Source organism: Trachypithecus francoisi, unplaced genomic scaffold (genome assembly GCF_009764315.1).
Source record: "Trachypithecus francoisi isolate TF-2019V2 unplaced genomic scaffold, Tfra_2.0 Lachesis_group0, whole genome shotgun sequence".
NCBI lineage: Eukaryota > Metazoa > Chordata > Mammalia > Primates > Cercopithecidae > Trachypithecus > Trachypithecus francoisi.
Window position 1 is genome coordinate 143,241,808 of NW_022681453.1, and position 20,221 is coordinate 143,262,028.

At 39.0% G+C, this 20,221-nt stretch overlaps 2 protein-coding genes across 2 annotated transcripts in view; one reads left to right on the plus strand and one right to left on the minus strand.

Moving 5' to 3' along the window:
* EIF2A (eukaryotic translation initiation factor 2A) overlaps window positions 1–15,078 on the minus strand; it is a 35,935-nt gene extending 20,857 nt beyond the window's left edge. The window contains exons 1-4 of the mRNA XM_033212325.1: window positions 14,458–15,078; window positions 8,213–8,282; window positions 4,976–5,050; window positions 828–946 (exon numbers count right to left, since the gene is read on the minus strand). Coding sequence (XP_033068216.1) covers window positions 828–946; window positions 4,976–5,050; window positions 8,213–8,282; window positions 14,458–14,485 — 292 coding nt within the window. The 5' untranslated portion in view covers window positions 14,486–15,078. The remainder of the gene's footprint in view (window positions 1–827; window positions 947–4,975; window positions 5,051–8,212; window positions 8,283–14,457) is intronic.
* Window positions 15,069–19,279, plus strand: SERP1 (stress associated endoplasmic reticulum protein 1). The gene is made up of 3 exons (XM_033212326.1): window positions 15,069–15,268; window positions 15,525–15,600; window positions 16,805–19,279. The coding sequence occupies exons 1-3, from the start codon at window positions 15,185–15,187 to the stop codon at window positions 16,843–16,845; spliced, it is 201 nt and encodes a 66-aa protein (XP_033068217.1). The 5' UTR covers window positions 15,069–15,184; the 3' UTR covers window positions 16,846–19,279.
* Window positions 19,280–20,221: the final 942 nt, after the last annotated feature.

Consider the following 20,221-nt stretch of genomic DNA (forward strand, 5'->3'; position numbering starts at 1 on the left):
TTTTCAGTAATTGCCTTGTAACATTTGTAAAAAGATTATTTTTCTTATTTATTAAGTTTGACATGGATTACTATCAAATGGGTTAAATCATGAAAGCTTGCCTCTGTGTTACCAAAAAAAAAAAAAAGGTTACATAAACCACTCATGATTCTAAATTGATTCTCAGTATCTCTTTCATTCACTTGGAAAAATAAGATTCATTAGAGTTCATGCCTCTTGAAAGAACAAAAACACAGGATGTTTGTAACCCAATGACTTGGGTTTTTTATCATTTACTTATTCAACCATATCAACATTATTAGAAAATGTTTCTTAAAATAAGCCCTTATAACTACTTTATTACATGAAACACAGCTATATAAAATGTTCATATAATATATTATCATTAGGTATCCCTTTAAATATATTGGAAAATGGCACAACATTTTCTACTCTGTTATACCACACACATCCCTTAGATGTTTTGTCTACTGTACTTCCTTTCACGTAATAATTATTTAAAATGTCTTGATTTTAAAAGTCATTATTATTCTTAATCTTCAGAAATCTCTATCCAGCAGTCATTTACTTTCTGAATTTTCCCTTGAGCTTTTTCTTTTCCTTTAGCTCATACGGGCTCTTTACACTAACTTACCATATACCTTGAAATTACTTTCAATACATTCTTTATTTGGAGAGTACAAGATTCACTGTTGATCATAAATATTCACAAACACTACTATCGTAAAGACAAATTACTTTCTTATGAGGTTATAAACTTTATAACTTTTTCCCCCGACTAAACATAATTGATCCTGTCAGAGTATTTTTACTGAGAAAATACTTACTAGTATAAGGCTGCCACGTTGCCAGGACAGTATTTTTGGGCGAGAATTCAAGGCAAACTGCCTTTGGGAGGTCGAAGGAGTGCAGTAGTCCCTTGTTAGTGACACTGATAACATTTACTCTGGTTTCAAAAGAAATTATTTCAACAATGAAATATTGTTTTATAGTAGTCAACACTAACCAAAACATTCATAGCTCTTTTCAAACACAGATCACTCCAAACTGTTCATTTTTCATAAAAAGCAACTTCAAGTTGGTTCTAGAAAATATCCAGGAAATACCTTAACTTAAAAAAAAAAAAAAAAAAAAAAGCCAGGTGCAGTGGCTCACATCTGTAATTTCAGCACAACCCGTCTCTACTAACATTACACAAATTAGCCGGGTGCGGTGGTGGGCACCTGTAATCCCAGCTACTCGGGGGGCAGAGGCTGCACTGAGCTGAGATCGTGCCACTGCACTCCAGCCTGGGCGACAGAGTGAGACTCTGTCTCAAAAAAAAAAAAAGTATATATTTTACCAAAAGCCTCCTATATAAGGCTAGTGTTGGGAAATGATATAAAATAGAAGACACATGGATGATTCCACTTTCAGCTGAAAAGGAAAAAAACGCCTTTAAGTGAACACAAAACTAATCTGCAGAGAAGTTGAGGTCTATCAAATCAAAGGAAAGCCAAAGGTGCTAGAGAAAATGGCAAAAGTATACTTCGGTTTTATTTTTTATTTCAGATGGAGTCTCACTCTGTCACCCAGGCTGGAGTATAGTGCCACAATCTTGACTTACTGCAACCTGGGTTTAAGTGATTCTCCTGCCTAAGCCTCCTGAGTAGCTGGGACTACCAGCACATGCCACCACACCTAGCTAATTTTTTGTATTTTTGGTAGAGACGGGGTTTCACCATGTTGGCCAGGCTGGTCTCGAACACCTGACCTCAGACCTGTGTCTGGCCCGCAAAAGTATACTTTTAAATTTGAATAAATGGGCCAGGTGCAGTGGCTCATGCCTGTAATCCCAGCACGTTGGGAGGCTGAGGTGGGAGGACCGCTTGAGCCCAGGAGTTCAAAACCAGCCTGGGCAACATAGCAAGATCTCATTTCAATTAAAAAATATATATATTTTTTTAAATAAATGGAAGCTGTAGCAGCTAGGGAAATCAGCAAGAAGACATCTGACGTCTACTACAATCTCAAGAGCAATCTTTAAAAGATATGATTCTAAGAATTATTATAGTATAATGACAAAAATGACAATAATTGTATGATAAAAGCAGTTCCATTTTGGGATGTTTTCTATGTACCTAACCACTTTACGTACATTTTCTCATTTAATCCTTAGAACAATCTTATAAATGTCAACATTTCTGTTTTACATGTGCTTAAATTTAGGCTTAGAAAAATGATTTGATGATTTGCTCAAGATCATACTATTGATAAATGCCACAGCCAAGCTTTGAAATCAGTTTGGCCTGGCTTGCTTTTATGTACTAAACACTCTGGGGTGTTAAAAAAAAAAAAAAAAAAAGACACTCCATCTTATTCCAGAAGTTGCTGTAAGTAACTTTGTTCTACTCAGGTTTGAGGAAGATGAGTTTAAGATAAGCAGTCACTGAAAAGAATGAGAAACTACCACATATTATTTAAACACAGACACCTACATGGAAGTCTTTACAACGTGCTGCAAATAACCTATTTTAGAATTACGAGACGCTTTCTTGTTTTCTTGTTGCTGTTGTTAACCTTTATTCGTTTCTTTGCTTTTCAACCACAGCCTCCTCAGAATTGATGGTCTTTAATAGTTATTCTTCGTTTAATGACGGATGTTTATTTTAATTAAGAAAAAACATATTTAAGGAAGAATCATAATGGTTTCTGACTTAGTTAACCAGAAACTGAACAAAGACCATAATCAATACATGAAATCTAGTTCTCTTGCCCCAGAATAATAAGTACCATTGTGGTCACAGCACTTTAACGAAATAAATGCTAGAAGGTAATATAGACGAAATCTATTAAAATCATGGACATGACATACGAGGACATACTACAAGGATTCAGAGTTGAATCCAACAGAAGGTTAAGTGCAGATATGAGTGAACTATTTTTTTTTTTTTTTTTTTTTGAGACGGAGTCTCGCTCTGTCGCCCAGGCTGGAGTGCAGTGGCCGGATCTCAGCTCACTACAAGCTCCGCCTCCCGGGTTCACGCCATTCTCCTGCCTCAGCCTCCGAGTAGCTGGGACTACAGGCGCCCGCCACCGCGCCCGGCTAGTTTTTTGTATTTTTAGTAGAGACGGGGTTTCACCGTGTTAGCCAGGAGGGTCTCGATCTCCTGACCTCGTGATCCGCCCACCTCGGCCTCCCAAAGTGCTGGGATTACAGGCTTGAGCCACCGCGCCCGGCATGAGTGAACTATTAACAATAACTGCCAAGGTAAAAATAGACTTATTCAACAAACTAAGCTAGAAAAACAAGGAATACCTCAAAAACAAAACAAAAAAGACAATGAAAAGAAGTATAGTATAGCCCATTAGGCAGTAAATTTCTATTGACTCATTACTCAAATAATACAAATTAAAATATGGATTAAAAAATAAAATTTAAGTACCCACAATAGGTTACACAAAATAAGAATAAGAAATTTTGAGATCACATCTTATTTTTTGAGGCTCAGATTAAAACTGTTAACATTGTAGATAAGACTCATTATAATTATGTTATTAATGATTTGAGAGTAGTACATTCAGGCTGGGTGAGGTGGTTCATGCCTGTAATCCCAGTGATTTGGGAGGCTGAATGAAGCGGGTGGATCACTTGAGGTCAGGAGTTAGAGACCAGCCTGACCAACAGGGTGAAACACCATCTCTACTAAAAATACAAAAATTAGCCAGACGTGGTGGTGTGGTCTCAGCTTCCAGTCTCAGCTACTGGGGAGGCTGCGGCAGGAGAATCACTTGAACCTGGGAGGTGGAGGTTGCTGTGAGCTGAGATGGCGCCACTGTACCACTCCAGCCTGGGCGACACAGTGAGACCCTGTCTCAAAAAAAAAAAAAAAAAAGAGAGAGAGTAGTAGATTCAATAACTTAAAAAAAAAAAAAAAAAAAAAGGGTGGGCACAGTGGCTAACACCTATAATCCCAACACTTCGGGAGGCCGAGGCAGGAGGACTGCTTGGGCCCAGGAGTTTGAGCCTAACCCGGTCAACATAACAAGACTCTGTTTCTATTAAAATTAAAAAAAAAGAAAAAGAATAAAAGACCAATTTTTTAAAATTATAAAAGCTAATTCTGCCAGCTACTTATAGTCATAAAAGGTGAATCAACTAATTCAACATGTTCTCTTTAGTAGTCAATTTTTAATAAGCAACTATTAATCCAATCTCAGCTGGTAGTTGAAAGACTTCTGAATACATTACCATTGTAAAGAACAACGTTTAAAATTTGCTTTTCAAACTAATGCATGCATTTTCTCCCTTTTGAAAAACCTAACAGTATTATATGTGGTTTAAAACAATGTAAATAACTTTAAGCCAAGCAAGTATTTGGGCATTTGCATGGTCTGTGAAATAATATGTTGTAGTAACTCTTGAAAAATTAAAAAGCACTGGTTTTCTTAACAAAATAGAAGCATTTAATCAACATAACTTTTTGTGCAAGACCAATTTTGTAAACTGGTATTTTATGTAACATATATTATACTAAACATTCTTTTGAATAACATACACTTTTATATACATAAGATTAATAATAATAACTGCAGGTAGTTGTTAGCAATTTAACAGCAAAGATAAAGAGTATCTACATCTAGGATTAAATGAGTAAAGAGAATTATTTTCTCGATGTTAGTGCAGATTTAAGAAACTCCAACCAATAACTTAGAGCCCTATTTAAAACAACTTCTCAGTTTCTTTAGCATTAAATTATGTTTTTCATACATTAATTTTTAATTCTAGGTAACTAGGTAACTCAAGCAAGTCATGGCATATATATAGAAACGAACAACTTTGAAGGTATTCTGTGTAACGAGAGGTAATATCTCACTACATCATGACATTAAAAGATGGATTTTATTAATGACACTCAAATATCTGTTATTCAAATAATGCCAGTTGTGTTTATATTCATGATACACAAAATATGTTATATAAATGAACACTAACTTTTCTCCATTGCCCCAGGCAAACAAGCTCCCATCCTTACTAAAGGTATAGACTTTGCAATTCTTCCCAGATTCCCTGAAAATGACAAAAGAAAAAAGTTTAAATGAATAAGCATTAATACTTTTCAAAAAAATCTGATTATAAAGTCAACCATTTCGTTATCAATTTAATAACTCAGAACTTGCACAAATTTAAGAAAATTCCAAAATGCTTTCATCTGCCAAAATACGTTAAAATGCAATGCTAACAAACATTGTAAAGTAAGCTGGAAAATGATTTCATACTAACAGATGGATTAAAAAAAATAGAGCCTTTTGGGTGAATAAGTTTGTATGGTAGGCCTTCTATCAATTTCTCATGTGTAGAGATAGAAAGTATAACAATAAGAGGCTCCTCACTTAACTACTTGGGAATATTCTATCAAGTAATCAAAACTCTAAGTACTGTATCTCTGAACTGAAGATGTTTATTATGAATACATCACCCAGTGATAATGAATACCCAAAAAGAAATGTGTATCTGTGCACATGTAGATGTACATTAGTGTAGTCACAACATGAGATGAAAACTTCCTGAATTGCAAAATAACAACAAATGCATTGAGAACTGACTAATACATCCCTTACACTCTCTTTGCATTAATTCATCGGCACAAATGAAGATGACATTTGTGCTTCTGCAATCACACAATAATGACAGCTTACACTCAGTTTATAGATATCAAAACATTTTTAAAGTCTCTTTCCCATGGTGCAATGGCTCACATCTGTAATCCCAGCAGTTTGGGAGGTCGAGGCAGGCAGATCACCTAAGGTCAGGAGTTCGAGACCAGCCTGGGCAACATGGCGAAACCCTGTCTCTACTAAAAATACAAAAATTAGCCAGGTGTAGTGACGGTAGAGTCACTGGTCAGTAGAGTCAGATGATAACAGCCTGATTATAAAGTTCCCCATTAACAGTCATCAAACAGTTCAGCTATAGGTTTCAGCATCTTTTGATGATCATCTGCCTAGATCAGTGGTTCTTAAGTGGGGTCCCCAGATTTGCAGCATCAGTATCACTGGGGAATTTGTTAAAAATGCAAATTATTGGGCCCTACCGCTGAACTAATGAATCAGAACATTTGGAAAGAGAGCTGTAATTTGGATTTTAATGAGCTTTTCAGATGATTCTGATGCTTGGTAAAGTTTGAGACCAGTGGCCTAGATTCATTTCTTGAGGATGACAAAATGGTAATTGTCTGATCCAGCATCCATTCTGCATTTATTAACTGGAATTCGTCTACAAAGCTCTTTTTCTCATCAACCATTTGGTTACTCTGATAAACAGTTTGTTTAAGGCAAGATAAGTGCTTGATTCCTTCCCTTCATTTATCAATTTTCAAAGTAATGAGTGAGGACTCCATCAACCACCAATGCTGACCAGTAAGGTTTAAATGGAGGGGGGTTTTTTGGGGGGAGCATTTATATACTTGACACGCTTTATCTTTCTACTCATAATTCTTAATGTTCCCATCTTAGGTTGGTGTGAATCTCTTCAAGTTGATTCCTACGACCCTTTAACAAAATCTCATTAAGTCTTTTATAGCTTCTTTGCTTTCTGGCACAAAAGTCCCTACCACAACTTGTACATTTTCTCTCCCAGACCTCGAGTTGACCACTTCTCCAAGGAAGTGGTTCCTTTTAGTGAAGAACTGTATTTAGAGATCACAATCTGTGAGGCTGGGGTATTCACTGCTACTGTGTTATTGCTGCTTCCAGGCCTTTTCATTGGACAGAACTAGGAAATGCAAATGTTTTATGAAAAGAAATCATGAGTTCATATTGATACAGGCAAGTCCATCTTTTCACTCTAATGCTGAAAAATCTTGGTGCCTAACGACATTAATACAATTAATTTACTCTATCCTATAGTAGATTTAAATGACAATATCAACTTTCAGTTAAAAATAAAACTATTAGGCTGGCATGGTGGCTCACGCCTGTAATCCCAGCACTTTGGGAGGACAAGGCCCATGGATCACCTGAGGTCAGGAGTTTGAGACTAGCCTGGCTAACATGGTGAAACTCCATCACTACTACAAATACAAAAAAATTAGCCAGGTATGGTGGCAGCCACCTGTAATCTCACCTACTTGGGAGGCTGAGGCAGGAAAATCACTTGAACCCGGGAGGCAGAGGTCACAGTAAGCTGAGATTGCACACCTTACTCTAGCCTGGGCAACAAGAGCGAAACTCAGTCTCAAAAAAGAGAATTTTGCACATTTTCATATGGTTATGCCACCAGCCTGATATAAACCTAGAATTACTTATTTTAGTTTCCCATTGTTTTATTTTTATTTTAATTTTTTTTTTTGAGACAGAGTCTCACCTTTTTGCCTAGGCTGGAGTGCAGTGGCACGATTTTGGCTCACAGCAACCTCCACCTCTAGGTTTCAAGCAATTCTCCTGCATCAGCCTCCTGAGTAGAGTAGCTGGGACTACGGGCATCCGCCACCACGCCTGGCTAATTTTTGTATTTTTAGTAGAGACGGGGTTTCGTCACATTGGCCAGGTTGGTCTTAAACCCCTGACCTCAGGTGATCTGGCCCGCCTCAGCCTCCCAAAGTGCTGGGATTACAGACATGAGCCGCCACGCCCAGCCTTTAATTTTTAAATTTAAATCAATCATATGGTCCAAAGTCAAAACTATACCAAAGCTCTTTCACAGATGAGTCCCCTGCATCCTGTAACTCTCTCCCCCTATAGATAAGCATTTTTAACTAGTTTTTGGTTTACTTGTCCATTGTCTTTTTGGGAAAAAAAAAATATCTAGCTAGCTACATACTATGTGCATATATATGTCCTCCCTTTTTAATATCTTTTTCATTATGATTTCACTAAGATTACTGGCAGCGATCTGGCTATCAAATTTGCAAGTTTTTCTCATTCCTTTGAACTCTTGTAAACTAAAGGCTTGTATTCAGTCACACTAGTGTCTACACTTTTTCTTAGTATTGCTCCCCCTACCTTATAGATAGGCTTAAGTTACTATTTTCAGATCTGAAGATCATTTTCCTTGATAGAGAATATGTATTCTCTTCATCTTCGGTTAACATTATACAATACAATATTATACAATACAAACGAATTCATCTCCTTTTCCTTTCTTGTTCAAAACACACCACCAACAAAACACTTTAGATTGTACTGTATGTTCCCTGTAACATATAACATTACTTAACAAAATAAACCATACCTTGGAAACACTGTGCTTTCTGTAAAATGTGGTGGTCCATTCACCATGTACAGTCCTTCTGATCCTCGGACTAAAGAAATAAAAAGAACCACAATTACTTTGTTAATAAAGACTCAGTTAACACAAATGTCTTTTTTTTAAAAAAAAGCTTTAGTAAAAATAATAATGAAATCATTAAATATTTCATTGAACTATAGAACATTAGCAACAAAAGGGCATATTTTCTTACTCTGTTACATAAAATCATATAATTGCTGAGAAATACGTAACTTTTTAAATAAAAACTCGAAACTTTGTCACCACTGAAAGAAAGGCAGTTGTCTTGTGGTACAGAGGACATGAACTCAGAGGCTGACCTAAATTTATAACTGCCTGTAGCATCTTGGATACATTACCACCTCTGAATCTGTGACCTAATCTGTAAAATGGAAATATCAGAACACAGGATAGCTGTATGCTTTACATAAAGTAATTTAAAAAAATAGTATATGTTTAAAGTTTTTAGAAACATAAGGCATTATTAATATATTCACAATTTCTCAAACTAAGAGAACAAGTGGAATGAGACATATTCATTTACTAAGGCCCCAATGACAGCAATAGCCTAAAAAATGAAGTGGAAACAAAGTTCAAGATTAAATAATCATCTACAGAACTAGACCATACTTCTTATTTCTATGTTTAAATTATTTTATTTTATTTATGTTTTTGAGACAGGGTCTTGCTGTCACCCAGGCTGGAGTACACCGGCACGATCAAGGCTCACTGCAATCTCGAACTCCTGGACTTAAGTGATGCTCCTGGCTCAGTCTCCCAAGTAGCTGGGACTACAGGTATGTGCCTCCTTGCCTGGCTTTTTGTTTTGTTTTGTTTTGTAGAAACAGAGTCTCACTGTTGCCCAGGCTGATCTTGAACTCCTAGGCTAAGGCAATCCTCCCTCCTCAGCCTCCCAAAGTGCTGAGATTACAGGTGTGAGCCACCGCGCCTAGCCTAGACTACACTTTTTTAAATGGTTGAATTAAATGCTTCTAAAGCTGAACCAAATAAATAGATTCATTTAGTCAACAAATGCTTGGCGGGAAAAAAATGAACAAACTACCTCCTAGGCCCTATGTTGAACATTGGCGATATAATAGGAAAGAAAATCAGCCTTGTCTCTGACCTCATTGAACTTTGCAAACAGTAATCAAATAATTAGCCAAATACACGGAACTGTATACCTGTGTTTAGAGCATCAAAGGAAAGCTATATGGTACCACTGAGGGTATAATAGAGAGTTTTGACCTAAAAATGGAAGGTTAGGGAAAGTATCCTTTCAAGTGTTTTGTATCCTGAGATGTAAAGGATCAATGGCAGTTAACAAACAAAGAGAACAGTAACAAGTGCAAAAACCCCATGGAAAGAAACATGACAGAGCATCAAGGGGATAGGAAGGCCTATGTGGCTAGAGGATGACGAAGCTGGAAAACAAAATAGGGCTCAGGCCAGGCGTGGTGGCTCACACCTGTAATCCCAGCACTTTGGGAGGCCAAGGCGCGAAGATGGCTTGAAACCAGGAGCTCCAGACCAGCCTGGGCAACATAGGAAGATGCTGTCTCTACAAAAAGTAGCTGGGCATGGTGGCACATGCCTGTAGTCCCAGCTGCTCGAGTGGCTGAGGCAGGTGGATCACTTGGACCTGGGAAGTCAAGGCCACAGTGAACCATGATCATGTCACACACCACCAAGCCATGTTAAGTTTTGTATTTCTTGCAGAGATGAGGTTTTGCTATATTGCCTAGGCTAGTCCAAACTCCTTAGCTCAAGCAATCCAATCTGCCTTCCTCAGCCTCCCAAAGTGCTGGGATTACAGCTGTGAGCTACCTTGCCCAAACTGACATTTTGTATTTCTTTTTTTTTTTTTTTTTTTTTTTTTGAGACGGAGTCTTGCTCTGTCGCCTGGGCTGGAGTGCAGTGGCCAGATCTCAGCTCACTGCAAGCTCCGCCTTCCGGGTTTACGCCATTCTCCTGCCTCAGCCTCTGGAGTAGCTGGGACTACGGGCGCCCGCCACCTCGCCCGGCTAGTTCTTTGTATTTTTTAGTGGAGACGGGGTTTCACCGCGTTAGCCGGGATGGTCTCGATCTCCTGACCTCGTGATCCGCCCGTCTCAGCCTCCCAAAGTGCTGGGATTACAGGCTTGAGCCACCGCGCCCGGCGACATTTTGTATTTCTAAGATACCTTGCTAGATTTAATTACTTTGTAGTTTCATATAAATTTTTATAAAAGGATACACCATTTAATTAATTTACTCTTGATAAGCTGTGATACAAAGTTTATTAGAAAAAACACAAAATCAGGTCCATAACAGAACATAAACTGTTTTATTTTTATTTTTATTTTTATCACAAACTGTTTTATAACTAATAAAACCAAAAAAAATATATGGACTAAAAAACCTTTCAATACTGAAACAATTTTTTTCTACATGTAACTTTCTAACAAGGAGTCCTTTTTAATTACAAGTATCTGAACGTGAAACTAAATACAATATGAAGTTAGCTCAATATAGTGTATTCTGAGTTTATGTGATTCCCCAGTTTTAGAGATTTCCCTCTTCAATCAAATGGGATCGGCAATATGTTCTAGCAGAAAGAAAAATCTACAATGCAAGCAGTTCTTTTCATTAAAACAACAAATAAACGCCAGAGTTTCACACAGTAGCTGTGTGAAATACATTAAACATCTACATAATCTTTTCAAAGCTTACTAGCCTTTTTAGACACTCATATACTATTTATTGCTCTAGGCCTGAGTTAGAGAAAAACACAGGGCTTCAATCAACAAGGATCCTATGGCAGGGGTGTAGTCATCTTTAAAATATGATACTTTTCCCAACTCTTACATTCACTGAACTACGTATTAGTTTAGGAAAATGACTCAATTTTGAACAAATTATCTCTGTGACTTCAACTGGTCAAGCAGATTAGACAATGTGAATTTCATATAATGGACACTGCTGTTTTATGTGCCTAGCACCCAGCTCCTCTTCTTTAGGAGGCTCTCATTTTCTTTTGAGGAGTATCCAGGAGTGAGAATATAATTTAGTCCTGACTACATGATTAAAAGTTGACTGATACAAAGATGAGCCAAGCAAAGTCAAAGGCACTTAGCCTTGAGATTTTTGCTGAGACTACTGGCAAAAATGTGTTCTTTCCTTTGGAGCTGGGCGTTTGGTTGAATGTCAGTTTAAAGATGAATTTAATCTGGAGGAAAGCAAGAGCCTAGAGATGAAGAAAAACAGATTTCTGGACAGTGGTGGCCCACGCCTGTAATCCCAACACTTTGGGAGGCAGAGGCCAGTGGATCACCTGAGGACAGGAGTTCGAGACCAACCTGACCAACACTGTGAAACCCCATCTCTACCCAAAATACAAAATTAGCTGTGTGTTGTGGTGCATGCCTGTAATCCCAGCTACTTGGGAGGCTGAGGCACAAGAATTGCTTGAACTTGGGAGGTGGAGGTTGCAGTGAGCCAAGATCACGCCAGCCTGGGCAACAAAAGTGAAACTCTGTCTAAAAAAAAAAGAAAGAAAGAAAAACAGATTTCTGAAGCATGTGAGTATCTGGATCTAGCAGCAGTGAGGTTTTAGGTTAAAAACAAATCCCTTTTTCACCTGCTTTGGCTTGTCATTCCCAATTAAGAGTTGGGGTTAACAAAATTTACTGGCTAATCTGCAAGCTATTCATAGCTCTAAAATCCCATGAGTCTAAATTTAACAGAAGATCTTGGAAGTAAAATAATCTACTGTTGAATGAAATACGTACATTGAGAATGCTTAAAAGATTAAACAGTTTGTTCTAGTGAAAGAAAAATGGACCATAGAGTTGAGCAATCTGAGTAAGTATAATCCTAATCCTGCCAATCTGCAGTGTGAATCTGACCACTTAATCTCTCTGGGCCTCTAAGAATATGAGAATATGAAGAGTACACTGAACAGACAACATTTAAGCTTTTACAAATTCCCTCATTTTAAACACTGTAAGACAATTGTCATCCTTGGTTAATTTACTATAAAGTGGCTATCCTTCATTTAGAAGGATAGTCTAAACAGATAAATCTAATCTAGATCTCTTGTATGCACAGTTCACAATACGATTTGCCCTCTTATGAGGCTCTAATGCCCCCACTGATCTGACAGGAGGGGAAGCTCAAGTGGTAATGCTCGCCTGGTACCAATCTGGCCCGGGGGGTTGGGGACCCCTGATTTAGAGTATCTATTGTCTACCAGGCACTGCACTAGTACTGAGAAGACAGATATGAATAAGACCCTGTTCCTGACATTGAAGGATTCACAGTCTAGCAGGGGAGAAAGGCAAGTGAATGTCTAATTATCCTACTTAGTAAGTGAAACAAAATTTCAAATACACTTAAGGTACAAAAATAGCCCAGGAAGTGACTGACTCTATCTGGGTAGAGTGAGGAAAGGCTTCACAGAGCAACGATATCTAAAATGAATTTTAATTTCAACAGATGATAAAGAGTTTGCGAAATCAACTAGAGGCATAGGATAGTACTAGACTGAAGAAACAGGTTGTTCAAAGGTACTCACAAGCAGTTCAGTATTGATGGAGCACAAAATAGGATGGGATAGCAAGGAAATAAATGAGTCTCAAGAGCACTTCAAGGATTATAAATGGTTACATACCCTATGCTACATGAGATGGAATCTACCCTGTAAGCAGTGAGGAACTAACTACTGTAGGCATTTTTAAAGGAGGGGTTATTTATCAGATGTTAAAATGTCGTATTTTTTTACTAGAGTTCAAATAAGAATTTAGTATTAAAAATTGTGAATAACAAGCTACCTTTACGAACCGAAAAAAAATTTATTACGTAACTTTGCCCAACAGTCTTTGCCTAACATATTATCTAGCACATTATAGCCAGCGTTTGATAAATGATGACTAAACTGTAGAAGACAGACAGTATCTGTGGGCATGGTGCTTAATAATAAAGATTTTAAAATGTAGAAATAGAAATGTAGACTGGCAAAAAGTGAAAAAATGTTTTAAAGTTCCTTTTTTTTTTTTTTTTTTGAGACAGAGTCTCGCTCTGTCGCCCAGGCTGGAGTGCAATGGCGCGATCTCGGCTCACTGCAACCTCCGCCTACCGGATTCAAGCAATTCTCCTGCCTCAGCCTCCCAAGTAGCTGGGATTACAGGCGCCCGCCACCACGTCCGGCTGATTTTTTTGTATTTTTAGTAGAGACGGGGTTTCACCATGTTAGCGAGGGTGGTCTCGATCTCCTGACCTCGTGATCCGCCCACCTCGGCCTCCCAAAGTGCTGGGGTTACAGGCGTGAGCCACTGCGCCCGGCCCTTAAGGTTCCTTTCAGGGGGTGGGGGGAAAGGGAGGGAATAGCCTCCCCCCTCAAATGCAGACAACGTTTCTCTTAATGACTTTTTTCCTTCTAGTTATCAGAACTTAACCAAAGCCTTCTTTTCCTTCCCAACTCTTTCCCTTACATAATACTCATATGCAAATACTCCTAGCCACACCCTAGTAAAGCAACTTCCCCAGCATTGTCCAATCTAAGTTTATTATCTTCTTCAACACTACATACTCTGTCTTCAGCTTCAAAATTTCAAACGTCCTCTAATGTTTTAATATGCTCATAACCATTTCAAAATCAAATGTTGCCAGAATATCTCTATCATGCTCACTGCTATACCTCTTCCAACCACACCTTCATGATTTGAAACCTGCATTACAGCTCCACTCTCCCTATTCAGTCCTACAAACCTCATTAAGGAAGGAAGGCTAGACTTTGGAATTACTTAAGTCCAGGTGTATTTAATGTGCGTGGTCATTCTAGTGGACTAACTCTGTTTGTCTTTGTCCTTACTGTAGAGCTAAATGCCTTCACAAGGGCCCGTGTAACACCAGTATTGCAGACCCAGGTGTCACAAATTCAATTAGCACATTCTGTTTTTCTCCCCCTTCTTCTATTCCTGTAGAAGATGAATCCGCAGGCAAGAATGATGGATGAGTGAAAGGGAGGGGGAATACGAAAGCCCAGAGGCGGAGACTTCACTTCCGATTGCCACGCTGTATCAAGAAAGCCAAGAGATAGTCTGGCCTTTCCGGAAGCCACAAGAAAAGGCAGATCAGACTTTCGGGCTCCTCGGGTAGTTCTCAAAGACAAAGACAAAAATAAGAAACTAGTCTGAAGAAAGAGAGTCCCTTGCTTCTTCAGAACTCACCTGTCAAGAGCGGCGTGGACGGCGCCATGTTGTCCCGGAAAGAGAAACCGCTCGGGTGAGAGTTCACGAAGGCCAAACCCGGCCCCTACACGTCTCCTCCTGCGTGGAAACAGCGAGCTGGTGTTTCCGGAGCCATCAGCCTCGGGGCCAATCACTTCTGGTTGCGGAGTGACGCGCAAAAGGCGCCCGAACGCGCAAGCACAGATCTGGGGCGACGCTTGACAGAGCTTGGGAGGGCTGGACTGGGGCGGGTGTGCCTGCTTTCGCCCTCCTTCTCTAGCAGGAGGGGCGCGCACTTCCGCGGGGCGGAGCCCGCCTAGTGCTGACGTTGGCAGCCGAACCCAAAGTAGTTCGAGGCGGCGGGCTGCACATTCCCGTTGTTGCGTTGCGTTTCCTTCCTCTTTCACTCCGCGCTCCCGGCGGCGGCCTAAGCGGCGGTGACTGCGGTGCGAGAACTACCCGACGGCCAGTTATCTTCCTCCCGCGCACCCACCAGGCTTGGCCAGTCAGTCGGCCACCGGCGCCCGGCTTGTGCTCGGCGCCCGGCTTGTGCTCAGCCCCCGCGCTTGCCGCGCCCAGGCCCAGCGGCCGTAGCCGGCGCCTGGCCTGAGAACCTCGGCGCTCCGGCGGCGCGGGCGCCACGAGCCGAGCCTCGCAGCGGCTCGAGAGGAGGCAGGCGAGCGAGCGAGTCCGAGGGGTGGCCGGGGCAGGTGGTGGCGCCGCGAAGATGGTCGCCAAGCAGAGGATCCGTATGGCCAACGAGAAGCACAGCAAGAACATCACCCAGCGCGGCAACGTCGCCAAGACCTCGGTAAGGAAAGAGCGGGCGCCCCTCTGCGTTCCGCAGCCGGGGTCCCTGGGGCCGCGTCGCGTTTTCTCCCGGATCCGGCCGACTGTGGGCTGGTGCCGTGGAGGGGTGGGGGCCCGAGTCTGCGAGCCACCAGACTGTAGGGGCTTGGGAACCGAAGGGGAGACCTGTGGGTGAGGGGGCCGGCCACCGGGGCTGTGGGAGCCTGGGGTCCGAGTGGTTTCTCTGCATCTGAAATGGTGGATTTTCGCTTTTGCAGAGAAATGCCCCCGAAGAGAAGGCGTCTGTAGGACCCTGGTTATTGGCTCTCTTCATTTTTGTTGTCTGTGGCTCTGGTAAGTGCCTTGCGGGCTCCCATCAGGTAGAGTCTTGGATTGAAAGGGTTTGGGATGACGTGGTGACCGGTCAGTAGTGAGTCCTACCTGCGTAGTTCTTAACCCACCTGCCGAGGACTCCACATAGTTCATCTGAACCAAATTACTTGTTCCACATATGCACAGAGGGTGATGCTGCAGAAACTTCTCCTAGCTTAATTTGTACTCACAGGAGACCAGAAAGGAGGTCAGGTCTTGGTAATGATCGACTTGGAATAAATGTAAGACCGGACAAAACCTAACGGAATGATAATTCAGAATGTTTTTTAACTCCATTATCAGTTTTTGCAAAGGAACCTATAAATATGTACATACAGATGTTAGCACTTGATTTAACATATACCAGAATCTAACGTCTTAATGTCAAAATTGAGTATATTTTATAAAGTAAAGGTTGTCCAAAAAATTGATTCACTATAGAGGAAATGTACCTGATTGGCATTTTAATGTGTGAGTCAAAAGTTTTTAGGTTAATAAAAGAAACGTTTGACATATGGTTTAAAAAAAATTGTCAGGGTAGCCTGCTGTCAGAGTAACAGACACTTGCCTTTGCAAATAGATTACAAAAAAAAGGCCTTTCCTCTCTTCGTTTATCTTCTTAATATGCAAGCTGTTAATATTGAAGTAGAAGTTTGTTTTCCACTTTGTAAAGTTACTGAGATTTCTGTTTAACGTTTCACTTTGCCTTTCTTCTGCACTTACCAATTGGAAACTTTCCTGATAAATGGCTGAAAGCCAAGCAGTTTATATAACCTGAAGATTATTGAATTTCAGCTTTGTGAGAATGAGGAAACATGCTTGTGTTATAGGCCAGGCCTTAAACGGATGCTTATTTAGGGATAAACCAAAATAATTCTATGCTGGAAAAACCTGTTTGCTTTGGTGCTTTAAGTTCTTTGTAAAATGATTACTTATCTGCAAGTTCTCTTGGTAATACTTAGATATAAAATTCAGCGAAGCTAAGATTAAAAAAATAACTCAGGGACATTTCATTGTTTTATTTGTTCAGATAGGCCTGTCTTCACTTCTTATTATAATGAAGTTATGTACCATTTGCAAATGTAAGAGTACCTTTGGATTCTACAGCTACCTTAATTAATATTTGTTAGTCACCAGACCTGTTTTATTCAAAGCTTATTTTAATATTTGCTCTTTCTTTTTACAGCAATTTTCCAGATTATTCAAAGTATCAGGATGGGCATGTGAAGTGACTGACCTTAAGATGTTTCCATTCTCCTGTGAATTTTAACTTGAACTCATTCCTGATGTTTGATACCCTGGTTGAAAACAATTCAGTAAAGCATCCTGCCTCAGAATGACTTTCCTATCATGCTTCATGTGTCATTCCAAGATTTCTTCATGAGTCATTCCAAGTTTTCTAGTCCATACCACAGTGCCTTGCAAAAAACACCACATGAATAAAGCAATAAAATTTGATTGTTAAGATACAGTAGTGGACCCTACTTATTCAGTCAATTAAGAGTAAGTTTTTTTATGTGGTTATTAAAACACTATGAACAATTAGTCTAAGTCTGCATAGACAGGGTCTAGATTTTGTTAACCCTAATGTATAAATGCAGTTAGCTTAAATTACAATTTGAAGTCTTGTGGTTTTTATATAGCTAGGCACTTTATTACTCTTTTGAACTGAAAGCACACTCCCTTATAGGGTCATGTAACTGTCCTGTAATAAGGTGCTTGTAAATGGAACAACTACATAGCCTAGTTTTGCCACAACCTTTAGCATCTAAAACTTTTTAAAAGCTTCTAAATGTCTAATATAAAGAGAGATGCTTGTAGCCACAACATCTATTTTACCAATATTGTTTCCATTACACTACCTTGGATTTTGCATGAGTGAGTATAGTAACCCAAGATGCCATAGAAAAAACTTAATCATTTTCTGACTTAATCAGTTACTGTGGTTTCATTAAAAGCTGCCGTGGTGGAGTGAAGTCAATCAGGGAAGGTTTATGTTACATTGATTATGTTACATTGATTTCACCAGAATTATTTTAATATATCAAAGGGGTTTACTATGCCAAACAAAATTCTAGGGAAAATACTACTAAACCTGGATGCCTCATTAGAACATGCTGTTGAGTCCAATGTGCCGTAAGATATTTTATTTTAGCGTGTTAAATAGCACTTTTAATAGCAAAAAAAGGCACATCAACTACAAAGTTATCCTTAGTTTGGAAGTGCTTTTCTAGATGAATGATTGAAATGCCGTTAGGGTACTAGACACATCAGCCTAAAGTGGCATCTGGAATTGAATGGATTTACTCATAATGATCAGTCTTTAGTCTTCCCTTTGTTATATGATTTTATAGGTTATGAATGATCAGATTTACGTTTTACTAATGGTAAGGGTGAGGGTGATAGGGCAGGTTTTGGGTTTTCTAGTACTGTTGAAAACTGCAAGTACTGGCTGTTTGTATACTTAGCCATAACTTGGTGAATAAAAACCTGAGCAGTGTCTATGTATTAATGCGTTGGAAAGAAAGCTGCTTGTGTTTGCTTTGTTAATTGCCTCAGGATATTTCTTTTAAAATAAGCTGTTTTAAGAGGAACAGAAGGGAAATCTGCTACCTAGTCTATACACAGTGTGAACCTCATAGAGGGCTTCTGATACCCTCAAACGTGGAGAACAGTAAGGGAGCGGAGTGGTTAAGGACTATCAGGAACTTAACTATTCTGGAATAAGAAATTAATCAACTGACCTTGGGCCGGCAGGTTTTTAACTAAATTGTTACTTGCCTTTCTCACCAGTTAATCAATTTCTGTACTTGTTTCCCTTTTTGAAACAAGTATCTTGGTTAACGGATTCTGTTTTATGGTTGCGCTAAATTCATAGCAGGTGCCTTATTCTTTGCTTTGAGTCAAACCATTCCATATCAGAATTTTCCTTGGTTTACTATAGATAATTGGCTTTAAGTTGTTTTTGTTTTTTAATGTACAATGTTCTGATAAATTTGACTGTTAAATTGCTATAGCTGGCAATCATTTTACATATGTAAAATTGCGTTCCCTTTGTATTTCATGTGTGATTTACCAATTAAGTGCATTTTATATTTAGGTTGGATTATGCATGTTTGGGTAAATGAAAGCTGTGTCTTATTTGATTTGTTCTTTAAAAATAAAGTTCCCTGAATATTTGATGCTTTTCTTATAAAAGCGGATGATTTTACAGTTATCTGAGTGTACCTTTTGTAGTTAGTAGAAAATGATTTTAAAGAAGGTTTAGTATTGTACTTAAAAGAAATGGTATGCAGAGGCACAGATGTAAGATTTATAACTGGATATATAGAAAGCACAATGATTTGAATATTTTTCCAGTTAGGATTTCCTAATCTCCTTGTCATCCAATTCAAGCTCAAGATAAAGCACAATTCTTTGATCTCCCTTTGCCAGTTGAATTTTATGGATCATCTAATGTTGAGCACAGCATTACTCAGTTACTCTTTGTGGTTTAGCTCTAACATTTCAACAAGTTGTCAATTATTGTATCTGTTTATCTGTTGGGTTGTATATAATGTTGCTCAAAATAATTAAGTGGACTTCCAAAAATAAGATTTCCATTGTAACAGGATGCATTGTAATGGGCTTTGACTTACATTAAAGAAATGTGGATAGTCAACTGCAGGGCCATGACTCTTCTCACTGAAGTTACTGGAGTCTGTTGGTACAAAGGACGACCATGTAGAGCTGGATTATGTTCCTGGGCTCAGTAGCAGGTTCACCGACAAAACTTTATTGTGCTTTATTGTCTGTAAAACTTAGAACACCAGATTCTCCGTTTGGAAATTGTCTTTAAGTTTGATTTGCCTTTACCTGGCTTTTTAGTTTTTAAATTTATTTTTTAGATGTAAACCCTAACTTCCAGAGGTAGGAGTTGGTTGGCTGCAACAGCAAACTCTGTGGCACTCCCTCAGAGAAGCATTTCCTGTCTAAACTTAGTACCACACTAGCTACTTGTACTACTTTATTTTCAAATTGAATTAGGACACATGTCCTTATTTAGAAAGAGGATTAATGAGCAATAAAAGGCTAGAAATTAAGGGAAAAAATTAACTGCCTAGGCTTAGGTAATTTAAAGTAAATTAAAATGTATCACAAACATAAAGATAGAAGGGACATGGAAAATTTAGTCCAACTGCTTCAATTCGCAGATTAACAAAAACATGCATTTTAGTCAATGAATAACTTATATGCCAGGTATGGAACTGTGAATACATAGTCCCGACACTGAAATATCTTTCAGAGCAGTAGAGAAGGAACAGACATAAAATGAAAGCATAACCACAATCATAATAAGTATTTCAAAGGACAAGTAAAACCAGATAAATTTTTGTTGTTTTTTGTTTTTTTCCATCACAGAGCTAATTGGGGGAGAGCACAAACGAACCAAAGTTTCTTGTACCCTATGGTAATAGGAATGATTGCAAAACTTGCACTTAGAACACTTCTGTTTTCATGAGCTATTTGCTTCTGCTTTCACAGAAGTTCTTTAATTTTTTAAAAATTGCCAATTCAAAGAAGGAAAAAGGAATCCATCCTTTTGTGGGTGCATTAAAAAAAA

What these genes read in the sequence shown, in the direction of transcription:
- SERP1 (XM_033212326.1), top strand. Translation starts at nt 15,185, where the DNA reads ATGGTCGCCAAGCAGAGGATCCGTATGGCCAACGAGAAGCACAGCAAG. An exon ending in GCAACGTCGCCAAGACCTCG is followed by an intron (nt 15,269 to 15,524) that starts GTAAGGAAAGAG and finishes TCGCTTTTGCAG; the next exon opens with AGAAATGCCCCCGAAGAGAA. An exon ending in TTTTGTTGTCTGTGGCTCTG is followed by an intron (nt 15,601 to 16,804) that starts GTAAGTGCCTTG and finishes TTCTTTTTACAG; the next exon opens with CAATTTTCCAGATTATTCAA.